This window comes from Colobus angolensis, unplaced genomic scaffold (assembly GCF_000951035.1).
Source record: "Colobus angolensis palliatus isolate OR3802 unplaced genomic scaffold, Cang.pa_1.0 Scaffold219, whole genome shotgun sequence".
In the NCBI taxonomy this organism is placed as follows: Eukaryota; Metazoa; Chordata; class Mammalia; order Primates; family Cercopithecidae; genus Colobus; species Colobus angolensis.
This window is the reverse complement of record NW_012115366.1, coordinates 1,384,997-1,397,527: the sequence shown is the minus strand read 5'-3', so window position 1 is coordinate 1,397,527 and position 12,531 is coordinate 1,384,997. Positions and strand designations below refer to the sequence as shown.

At 43.8% G+C, this 12,531-nt stretch overlaps 1 protein-coding gene across 3 annotated transcripts in view; it reads right to left on the bottom strand.

Annotated features, from left to right (window-relative positions):
• Nucleotides 1-12,531, bottom strand: part of LOC105512741 (chromosome unknown open reading frame, human C20orf194) — a 150,329-nt gene that overhangs the window by 89,743 nt on the left and 48,055 nt on the right. For 2 of the 3 annotated variants that reach the window (XM_011943313.1, XM_011943312.1), the window contains 4 exons: nt 9,144-9,225; nt 7,207-7,243; nt 2,030-2,117; nt 736-812 (listed from right to left, as the gene is read on the bottom strand). In XM_011943313.1, coding sequence (XP_011798703.1) covers nt 736-812; nt 2,030-2,117; nt 7,207-7,243; nt 9,144-9,225 — 284 coding nt within the window. The remainder of the gene's footprint in view (nt 1-735; nt 813-2,029; nt 2,118-7,206; nt 7,244-9,143; nt 9,226-12,531) is intronic. The other variant, XM_011943311.1, reaches the window with a different exon arrangement.

Genomic DNA, 12,531 nt, shown 5'->3' with positions numbered 1-12,531 from the left:
CCTGAACCTGGGAGGCGGAGCTTGCAGTGAGCTGAGATCCGGCCACTGCACTCCAGCCCGGGAGACAGAGCGAGACTCCGTCTCAAAAAAAAAAAAAATTAATTAATTAATTAATTCCCCAGTATTGCTGTCTTTTGTATCCTTTATATAAAAGTGCACACAATGGTCCTCACATGAAACAATGGGTTAAGTGGACTGGGTTCATGAAGATTTAGCTATGGATAAAGACTACAAAGAGATCCACCGTGACATGCTGGGAGATGTGATGGAAAAATCACCAGATTCTCAGACCATGCAGACCCTAAGACATGGCAGGCTCAGGGATTTCTGTCATTCAAGAGACAGATGAGGCCCAGTGCAAGTTTATTCTAAGCAGTGACTATCTTCCTGTGCCCAGGGCCCCCTGCCCCTAAAAACCTCACCACTCAGGTCCCCAGCTTTGCCTTTCTAGCCTTGGAACCCAGGCTTGTCAAGCCTCTTGTGATGCTGGTGTTAATCTGCCTTGCATTCTAACCTCAGAACATGTGTGTGACTTTCTCAAACAGTTCCTGCATCTTTGGCTCTTTGGCTTCTAAGTAAAGGCTGAATCATGAATGACTCTCCTTCATATATCCCATTAAAATTTTACTGAAACATTTCTCAAAGCGGAGATGAAATCTGAGTTATAAGGGAAAAAAGAATCTTTCAAAAACAAAGAAAAAAAATTCCTTATAAAAAATATCAGCCATTGCTTACCGCAGGGCTGCCTTAAACGGAATCAACTCAAAGGAATCTAACCCAGATCCCAGAGTCTGCTCTGCTACCTCCTTGGCCTGTAAAATAATAACAAGACAGGGACAATTAGCTTTCACAGCAGGAGAAAGTACATCACTGATGGAAGGGCCCTCCTAACACTTGTCCAGGATCACACCATGCCCCAGTGTGCCCTTCCCGTCTATGTGACTACTTGGTAGGCATGAATAAAGTGAAAGCATCATGCTAAGGGAAACAAGGGTCTGCTTTCTCCAGGCTAGGTTCACAGGACAAAACTGCATTCAGGCAGGTGTGCACTGGAACCTGACGTGATGGATCCAGAGAAGTGACCAGCTGTGATGACAGCAGCGGAATGAGAGGTCTGTAAAAGTGCTTTCTCCTCCCCTCTTCCCCAGCAGGAAGAGGAAGGAACCTCTGCCCTCAGAGTTTTAGCCAGATGCTAAGAATATCCAAATAGCAAGAGTTACAAAAGATCAGTTAAAAAACAAAGATGTGAGAACTGATATTGAAGGACACCCCACTGCTTTGGATAAATCTTCTGCATGTAGTGGTTAAAGGGCTGAGAAATCCGGAGTCAGTACCAGGGATACAAGTTCAGTAAGGAGGGGAGATGGCAAGGAGCTGGTGACTACAGCTACAGTCTTTCTGATATCTACATCATACACAACCTTTCCAATGTCAAATGGCTTCCTTCAGAAAAGGTCCTATTGGCATTTGGGAGGCATCAAGCTGACTCTTCTCATCTCCTTACTGGGTCAGATATAGGAATCCAACTCAGGGCAGGTTAACCGCAAAACAGCAAGGAAGATAATGGTCAGAGAACGGGAACACATGTGCTTGTCTAGGAAAAGCAAGTCAGATTTTCTAATCTTTAGCTGTTTCTATTAAACACTGAGTTATAGGAGATCAAACTTACTGAACTTTATTAGAATTCACAGTAGAATAATCTGTAGTTGCTTTTTTTTTTTTTTTTTTAGTTTTTAAAAGCCTTTTGTTTAAGCTATTCAACAAAACAATGTGCTACAGAATGATTTTTCCTTAACACAACCAGATGTCTACAAAGAAGCACCAATTAGCTGTCATCCACAAGACGACAGCAGCACAGTCACAGGCAGCAGAAGCTCAGTGCTCTCAAGGCTTCGCTCTGCCTGGTGTCAAATAGGCCCAAGCTCGCACAAAAGTGAGTACTACAAGGTGTCCAAAGAAGAAACACATGGACAGAATGTTTTACATTAAAATAATAACTACTGGAAGAGAAACATGGTATTTAAATTACCTTTGTTAGACTGGAAGTTTTAGCATAACATGCAATGCCAGCCACAACAGCCTCAATAACAGCAGCATATATCTGGGACAACAGCCTACTTCAAAAACAAAAAATAATGGTTAACATTACAGCATCATGAGGTTTTTGTCAAAAGATGCATGCACACAAATGACAACCCCTAAGAAACTGATTTTTAAACAGAATGGAAAAAGGCAAAAATATAACCCACTGATTTCTGAACCTTTTAAAAGTCACATGCCTGGGCCGGGGGTAGTCGTTCAGGCTTGTAATCCCAGCACTTTGGGAGGCTGAGATGGGCAGATCCCTTGAGCCCAGGAATTTGAGACCACCCTGGGCAATACGGCAAAACCCCATCTCGACAAAAAATAAAAATACATAAAAATAAAATTATCCAGGCGTGGTGGTATGTAGTCTCAGCTATTTGGGAGTCTAAGGCTGGAGGATCACTTGAGCCTGGGAGGCAGAAGAGGTTACAGTGAGCCAAGATTGTGTCACTGCACTCCAGCCTGGGTGACAGAGTGGGACCTTGCTTAAAAAAAAAAAAAAAAAAAAAAAAAAAGTCATATGCCTGGTTTGACTTATACTTTGCTTTTATTATCACCTTAAGGAAAGTCGGCTCCTCTGAATTCTGCTCGAGACTGCCCCTCCCTGTTTGTAATCAAACAGAAAAAAACTGTGTAGACTCCTTGACTCCTCCTGTAGGTAGAGGAGCAGCTACCTACAGACCAGGAATCCCTTCAGTGTTATCATACCCACTTGCTACTTTTCCAGGGACCAACCACACTGTAGTTTCATATCGTCTTTTCACTAGACCTGCTGAAGGCTGGTCTATTACTGGAACCAATGGGTAGGAGACCTCAGGGTGGAAGAGAGATGACCAGACTGAGGAGGGGCTGGGTTTTTCTCTGCCAGACTGGACTGCCACGAAGGTCTCTAGAAAAACCAGTCTGGTTCATTTAGGGAACCACCTAAGGTGGTTTTTCCACCTTGGCATTTACGGTTGGATAATTCTTTGCTGTGGGGTTTGTCCTGTGCATTGTAGGATGTTCAGCAGCACCTCTGGCTGCTAACCAGCATCCCTACCCACTAGATGTTTGGTAGCATTCCAGTTGTGATAATCAAAAATTTCTCCAGACCCTGACAAATGTTCCTGGGAGTGGGGAAAGATGGGGGAGGGAGTTACAATAGAAATTCCCTTGGTTGAGAATCACTGCCTTGGAGGAAGGAGGTGCAGGCTCTTCTTAGGACACTTGTGAAGAGAAGGGGCTGATCCAAGGGGCCCTGAAAGGCCAAGAGAGGCACTTGGCAAGGAAATAACAAGGTCTCACCTAAAAATATGTCTATTTTTAAGGGCTCATCCAAGGGGCCCTGAAAGGCCAGGAGAGGTACCTGGCAAGGAACTGACAAGGTCTCACCTAAAAATATGTCTATTTTTAAGCCCATAAGAATCTTTTTTTTGAGACAGAGTCTCGCTCAGTCGCCCAGGCTGGAGTGCAGTGGCCGGATCTCAGCTCACTGCAAGCTCCGCCTCCCGGGTTTACGCCATTCTCCTGCCTCAGCCTCCCGAGTAGCTGGGACTACAGGCGCCCGCCACCGTGCCTGGCTAGTTTTTTGTATTTTTTAGTAGAGACGGGGTTTCACCATGTTAGCCAGGATGGTCTTGATCTCCTGACCTTGTGATCTGCCCATCTCGGCCTCCCAAAGTGCTGGGATTACAGGCTTAAGCCACCGCGCCCAGCCCCATAAGAATCTTTTAACAGGTAAAGGAAGATGATAGGAGTTCAAAAGTGGGAAAAAACACAGAAATGATTGTTCTAATCCTCTCATCTTACAGAATAAGCAACAAGGGCCTCTGGAAGTGGAATAAGTTGTCTATTAAGTCACAGAAAATTCAAGGCTGACCCAAGCTTAGATCTGCTCTCAGCCTGGTGCTTTTCCACTGTGCCACATCACATTGCCATCTCCTTCAATTTCCTTCTTGGCTCCTGCACCACACCTCCACAATGTAGGTAGAGGTTAGGGTTGAGTTGAAGAAAAAAGAACAGGGAGAGCTCATAAAACAAAATGACAGCTTCAAGTACCAGTATACCCTGAAGACTTCTGGCCAGGACAGGGCAGGGCAGAGGGTATACCCTGGAAGGGGCCTAGCAGAGAGATGTGAATGAGCTTGGCCCCTTCCAGGTGAGACCAGAATCCTCTACACTTTGACCCTAGGGTGCAGTTTTAAAAATGCCAAACCCAAAGACATGTAAAGATATCCCTCTCCTCAGCTGATTCAAACATCACTCAGTACCAACATTGGTCAGGCCTTCCCCTTGCTTGGTCTTCTCCTATACTGATCCTTACTCAGGAGCTCAATACACAAGCCACATGACCGCTGACCCATAAAATTAAAAAGCCTGCATGGTTCTGTTGTCACTTTTTTTTTTCTTTTTTGAGACGGAGTCTTGCTCTGTCACCCAGGCTAGAGTACAGTGGTACGATCTCAGCTCACTGCAACCTCCGCCTCCCAGGTTCAAGCGATTTTCCTGCCTCAGCCTCCCGAGTAGCTGGGATCTTACAGGCTCCTGCCACGCTGCCTGGCTAATTTTTGTATTTTTAGTAGAGGTGGGGTTTGACCACCTTGGCCAGGCTGGTTTTGAAATCCTAACCTTGTGATCCACCTGCCTTGGCCTCCCAAAGTGCTGGGATTATAGGCATAAACCACTGCACCTGGCCTCTGTTGTCACTTTCACTTGAATCCACATGTTCCATTGGATCTGTGATTTGGCAAATCTTCCAATGTGCACCCAGTTACCACTCAATACCAGTCCCTGACATGGGGATCAATGGATTTGGTTTAGGTAAAATGTTTAAGGGTCTAGCATAAGTATCCAGAACAGTGGCTAAGCAGCGCTGGCACAGCAGTACAAGCAGGCATAAGGTAAGACTATAACACCCACCAACACTTGAGGAAATGGTTAACTTGTTGCTAAGGAAAGGAAACCCACAAAAGAACTATATACACGTATGACTACAGCTTAATCATTTTTTTATTTTTATTTTTATTTTTTGAGACGGAGTCTCACTCTGTCGCCGAGGCTGGAGTGCAGTGGCCCGATCTCAGCTCACTGCAAGCTCCGCCTCCCGGGTTCCCGCCATTCTCCTGCCTCAGCCTCCCAAGTAGCTGGGACTACAGGCGCCCGCCACCTCGCCCGGCTAGTTTTTTGTATTTGTTAGTAGAGATGGGGTTTCACTGTGTTAGTCAGGATGGTCTCGATCTCCTGGCCTCGTGATCCGCCCGTCTCGGCCTCCCAAAGTGCTGGGATTACAGGCTTGAGCCACCGCGCCCGGCCTAATCATTTTTTTAAAAGCCCAGAAAGATACATACATATACATACACATATATACACATACACACACACACATTTTCTTTTTTTTGAGACAGACTCTTGCTCTGTCGCCCAGGCTAGAGTGCAGTGGCACTATCTCGGCTCACTGCAACCTGTATCACGGGTTCAAGCAATTCTCCTGCCTCAGCCTCCTGAGTAGCTGGGATTACAGGCATATGCCACTACACCTGGCTAATTTTTGTATTTTTAGTAGAGATGGGGTTTTGCCACGTTGGCCAGGCTGGTCTCAAACTCCTGACCTCATGTGATCCACCCGCCTAGGGCTCCCAAAGTGCTGGGATTACAGTTGTGAGCCACCGCGCATGGCCACACACACACATTTTTGAGACAGGGACTCATTCTGTCACCCAGGCTGCAGTGTAGTGGTGTGATCTCAGCTCACTGCAACCTTGACCTTCCCAGGCTCAGATGATCCTCCCACCTTAGTCTCCCAAGTAGCTGGGAATACTGGTGCGTACCACTATGTCCAGTTAATTTTTGTAGAGACAGAGTTCCGTAAGATTTCCCAGGCTAGTCTCGAATTCCTGGGCTCAAGCCATCTGCCCGCCTTGGCCCCCTACAGTCCTGGGATTTCAGGTGAGCCACTGCGCTCAGTCCCAGAAATATATAAAATAAGATACTAATAGGTAGTGCCAGACAGGAGGAATTATAGCTGATCTTAATTTTTCTCTAATTTCATATTTTCTGTAGTATGATTATATTTCTTCTATTATATTTTTCCCAGTACAACTTTGTGGGCCCTGCCCTAGTAATTCTGATTGTAATCTTGGGATTGATCCTGGAGAACCTATATTTTAAAGAGATCCTTAGATGATCTTTTGTAGCCTCTCACTGCTGGTCATAGGGAAGTGCTGATCTAGACCCTACCAAGTTAAGTTGCAGTATTTAATTAGGTAATAATAAAATTTCATTATGTCCATATTGCTGAAGGAGAATGCCTTTTTGAATTTAATAGTTTCAGCACTAATGAGTTTATTTTCTGTCTGGTTTCCTGCTGTATGTGAAAGAAGAGAAGTCAACACTAGGTAGGCCCTTTCTCAGGTTGCACAGCCAGTGTTCACACCCTCTCACTATGTTCCGCAGGCTTAAGTGTCAAATCCAGAGAAAAACACTCTTCAGACCAGTTGGGATTTCACAAGATTCTCCCAATGGATTTCAGGATGGTTTATTCTTAGAAAAGCCCTTAACTTAAAAATGCATTATGTAGAAAACATATCAAGGGGAGTTACATAATATAAATGCATGGGTGTGCAGGTAGGAAGTCTCTGAGGTCTAGAGAGAAGAGCAGATGGTAAAGCTGGCAGGGTTCTCTGGCCTGAAATCCAAGCTGAGAGAAACTTGGGAAACAACACAGTAATGTTCACGCCATAAACCAGATGTCTTTTTTTTTTTTACACAGTATCCCCTGTTGCCAAGAGTGCAGTGGTGCAATCAATCATAGCTCACTGAAATCTCGACCTCCCGGGCTTAAGTGATCCTCCCAACTGAGCCTCCCGAGTAGCTGGGACCACAGGTGTGCACCACCATGCCTGACTAATTTTTTATTTTCTGCAGAGACAGAGTCTGCTTATGTTGCCCAGGCTTGTCTCAAATTCCTGGTCTCAAGTGATCCTCCCACCTCAGCTTCCCAAAATGTTGGGATTACAGTGCACGCCAGCACACCCAGCAAAAGCAGATGTCTTAATCACTGTTGATCTCAAAAGGAAGTACACAGGATAGTCACAACTGAGTAACTCGACTTTGAGAAAGAAAAAATAAAATATGAAGACTTACATTTGTTCAGTTTTCTTGGGCAGCTTGCTGTCACCACCTGTGAAAGAGGCCCGCTAAGAATGTGACAAGAGCACAGGATATGCAAACACTTAACAAGGGAGCTAGAAATGCTTAATTTACCTGAAAGGCATTGTCAAGAACAACATTTCTTTTTCTTTGTTTTTTTTTCTGAGACACAGTTTAGCTCTGTCACCCAGACTGGAGTGTAGTGGTGTAATCTCGGCTCACTGCAACCTCCATCTCCCGGGTTCAGGCAATTCTCCCGTCTCAGCCTCCTGAGTAGCTGGGATTATAGGTGCACGCCACCATGCCCCACTAATTTTTGTATTTTCAGTACAGATGGGGTTTCACCATGTTGGCCAAGCTGGTCTTGAACTCCTGACCTCAGGTGATCCACCCACCTCGGCCTCCCAAAGTGCTAGGATTATAGGTGCGAACCACCACGCCCAGCCTATTTTTTTCTTTTAAGTTAAACACAGTACAAATACCAACAACAGTGGAACCTGGCCGCTCCCAATAGCCTTCTGGATCTTCACTTTTTCCCACTTTTACAACCCACTCAGCAACATCACTAAATACCAGAGATATGTGGAATCTTAGGTTCTGGAAGGTTTTTGTTTTTATTTTTAATTTTTTAAACTTCGAGGCATCAGTAAACAGGCTCAGTTCTACCTCTTGCTTTATCTCCTTAATAACCTGACCTAAGTTTTGCTTCTTTCCAGAGTTTCCTGGCTTATTTAACATCATCCAGAATAAAATATGGTTCCTGATGTATTCTCCTCTGTGTAGCAATGCTGAGACCTGCATTCATTCCAGAGGTTCTTTTCCATGTGTCTTTGGATACCTGCAACTTCTGGTTACCCTAGTAAGCAGGGCAGCCCCAGCCAGCCCAGCCTTTCTGGATGGTCCCACAGCATGCTCTTAGCTCCTAAGCACTCTTTTATTATGGCCTTTTCTCACTTTCCTCACAAGAACAGTTGAGTGGGCATCTGGCTGAGTCATCCAAATTCCCACTGCAGACCCTATCTCCTGCTTTTTTTTTTGAGACAGAGTCTCACTCTGTTGCCCAGGCTGGAGTGCAGTGCCATAATCTCAGCTCATTGCAAGCTCCACCTCCCAGGTTCACACCATTCTCCTACCTCAGCCTCCCAAGTAGCTGGGACTACAGGTGCCCACCACCACGCCTGGCTAATTTTTTTGTATTTTTTAGTAGAGACGGGGTTTCACTGTGTTAGCTAGGATGGTCTCGATCTCCTGACCTTGTGATCTGCCTCGGCCTCCCAAAGTGCTGGGATTACAGGCGTGAGCCACTGTGCCCGGCCCACCTCCTGCTTTTTTGTTGTTGTTGTTAAGACAGAGTCTCACTCTGCTGCCCAGGCTGGAGTGCAGTGGCTCAATCTTGGCTCACTGCAACCTCCACCTCCCGGGTTCAAGCGATTATGGTGCCTCAGCTTCCTGAGTAGCTGGGACTACAGGTGTGTGCCAGCACGCCTGGCTAATTTTTGTATTTTTAGTAGAGATGGAGTTTTGCCATGTTGGCCAGGCTGGTATCAAACTTCTGACCTCAAGTGATCTGCCTGCCTGTGCCTCCCAAAGTGCTGGGATTACAGGCGTGAGCCACCATGTCTGGTCCCTACCTCCTGCTAGCTTAAATTAGGTCTTACTCATCTTGGCCTCCCCTGTGACACCTAGCAAAGGGTTATACTCATGGTTAGACTTATGTAGGCTGCACCAATCATGTTCCTCTTGAAACACATTCTGTGAGAAATGTGTTAGACACATTAACTATCCAGAAGTAAACAGAGAGGGAGCTGGAGGCCCACAAATTGGGTATCATGAGCTTCCAAGCAAAGTAGTGAATTTTGTATCAACTTCTAGTTCATAGGAGAGACTATTCATTAGATAAGCTGATGAGATGACAACTTACAGGGACTTACCCAAGTAAGGAACATGAGTAGCTCCAAAAAAGTATGTTCTCGAACAAGCAAGAGGTCCCTTTGGTGAGACGCACTGGGCTACCTGGATGTCAGAAAAAAATAAAAATAAAAAAGGGGCAATAACTTATGCATGTACTAGTAGATAAACAAAAAGTATAGCGTTAATGGAAATAAATTTTCTTTTTTTTTTGAGACACAGTCTTACTCTGTCACCTAGGATGGAGTGCAGTGGCGTAATCTGAGATCACTGCAACCTCCACCTCCTGGGTTCAAGAGAGTCTCCTGCCTCAGCCTCCCCAGCAGCTAGGACTAGAGGCACGTGCCATCACACCCAGCTCATTTTTTTTTTTTTTGTATTTTTAGTAGAGACAGCGTTTTGCCATGTTGGCTGGGCTGGTCTCGAACTCCTGACCTCATGTGATCTGCCTGCCCTGGCCTCCCAAAGTGCTGAGATTACAGGCGTGAGCCACTACACCTGGCCAGAAATAAATTTTCTTCTACAAAACTGATTTATTATTTTTTAAAGACACAGGGGAAAAGATGATCTTTAACTGTTTTTCCAAAGGTATCTTTTGGTGCGTGTGCGTGTGTGTGTGTGTATGTCTGGTTTAAACTTTGGCTATATTGTGAGGGTGCTGCTGGATACTCAGTCAGCCCAGGGATGCTAAGGGATTCATGACTCAGAAGGACAAAGGAAGCAAGGTGTTTGGGTTTTGACTGTCAATACTCAGTCCAGAGTTTTCACTGTGAAGACCCTGGCTGACATGACAGGCAGAGGTGTGGGGCAGCTCCAAATTCAGGAGAGGAGGGTGCTATCCACATCCCCACCTCCATTTGTATTTCATCTCTGTACATAGCCCCTGAGGGAGAGAAAATAAGTTCTTCTAGGTTTTCACATTTTTATTCTTCTTCCCTGTTAAGATGTTCATTGATACAGAGATAAAATAGATGTCCTTTCCTCTTCTGAAAATCCAACATCTCATGAGGGTTCCTAGAATAATAGGTATAAAATGCAAAAATACTACCACCGAGCTAAAGGAACATTAATAAGTACAATATACAAAAATAGCTAAATACAACACAAAGATTCATTCCTTCTCTTTTATTCAATTGTTTAAGATAACAACACTAGAATTCATGGCATTTTTCTGTAATATTGTGAATCCAAGTTACAGACTGGAAATAAGAACTTATTCTAACTAACCTATAAAAAAGTTCACTAATAGTGAATATGATCAATATTGCCATGACAATGAATGAAAACTCAAGGAAGTATTTCTAATTGCTGGCTGATAACATATTTCCTCAATTAAAACATGTTCCTTGGATCTCCAAATTTTCCCTTATTAAAGGTTTTTTTTTAAAAGGTGCCAAGTGTTTGTGCTATGCATTGAGTTAAAGTCATATGGTTTAAACCCCAGATTTAAAGGGGCACAGTTCTTTTTCAGTTGTGTACACTTGAGTACATGAATCTGAAGTCTATTTCAGTCAGAAGATCAACACACCAGCACAGGTGTTGGCCAGTAGAATGGGATCTATACAAAGAGTCAACATTTTTCTCAGGAAAGAACTTTGGATTTTCTTAAGCAGTTAAAATAAGTAACTGGTTAAGAGTCTAAATCTTGGTGTCATAGAGCACGACTCTTAAAAACATTTTAAGTCAGGCTGAATCAATTGCGAGCTTCCCTGGAAGACTATAAAAAAAATAAGAAGAACCTCAAGACAGCTTCACTGGATGTCTGGTCTAAAGGTACCTATCCTTGTATTTAAAGGAAGATTTTGAAATAAATAAATAACAATATATATCCAGATAATCCTATCCACAGCCTTGGTTTTAATTACCCCCTTCATACCAAGGGAATGCTCAAATGTTTACTTCCAGACAAGACTAATCCTTGCGACCCTAGACTTATATATCTAACCACTGCCGCCTCAGCTCTATTTGGGTGTCTCACAGTCATTTCAAATTCACTATCTAAAGTGAACTTCAAACACATCCAATCTGACTCTCCTCAGTGTTCCCTCTCTAAATGAATAGTTTCTTTGTCCACTCAGTACAGACATCAGAATCTTGGTGCTTCCATGTCTTTCTGTGGCTTGACAGCTCTTTTCTTTTTATCGCTGAATAGCATCCATTCACTTACTGAAAGACATCTTGATTGCTTCTAAGTTTTGGTAATTGTAAATATCCACATGCAGGTTTTTGTGTGGACCTAAGTTTTTAATTTTTGGGGTAAATACCAAGGAGCGAAATTGCTGGATCTTATGGTAAGACTGTATTTAGTTTTGTAAAGAAACGCCAAACTGTCTTCCAAAGTGGCTGTATCTTTTTGCATTCCCACCGGCAATAAGTAAGAGTTCCTGTTGTTCCATATCCTCACTAGCATTTGGTGTTGGACATCTAAATTATTGCTCCAAACATTTCCTAGCTGGCTCTTAGTCAGCCCAGGATGATAAGGAATTCACAACTCAGAAGGAAAAAGGAAGCAATGTGTTTGGGTCCAAACATTTCCTAGCTGACTTTCCCTGGAGTTTTCAAGTTCATGGGATCCTCAAAGGCAAAGATCATGACTCTCCCTTCATCTAGCACAGTGACTGACATTTACTAGACATTCAACAAGGATTACTGAAATAATGAGTGAAAACTTTTTGGCTTTGGAGTGATACAGACCTGAGAGCAGAAATTGCTTGTATAATAACAATCTATAATGTGAATATGCACTGGGTGGTTTTTTATTTTTATTTTTTTTGGCAACTTTTGAGATAAAACCATTTTAAAGTATACAATTCAGTGGTACATTGCCTTGATTATTATGTTCTCTTCCCTTCCTGATGTTCCAAGATTCCTTCTTTTATCATTTCCTCTTGTTTAGACCAAATTTCTTTAAGTTATTCTTTTAGGTAGGTCTTCCAGCAACCAATTCTTGTAGTTTTCCTTCATCTGTGAATGTCTTGATTTTCCCTTAATTCTAGAAGGATATTTTTATTAGATACAGATTTCTAGGTTGACAATTCTTCTCTTTCAGTATTTGAAATATAGGTGCCACTTCCTTCTGGACTTCATGGTTACTGATGAGAAAGAAATACAACTTTCACTTAAAAATTGTCGGCCGGGCATGGTGGCTCACGCCTGTAATCCTAGCACTTTGGGAGGCCAAGGTGGGTGGATCATCTGAGGTTAGGAGTTCAAGACCAGCCTGGCCAACATAGTGAAACCCCGTCTCTACTAAAAATACAAAAATCAGCCACGTGGTGGTGGGTGCCTGTAATCCCAACTCCTTGGGAGGCTGACGCAGGAGAATAGCTTGAACCCGGGAGGCGGACGTTGCAGTGAGCCGAGATCACGCCACTGCACTCCAGTCTGGGTGACAAGAGCAAAACTCTGTCA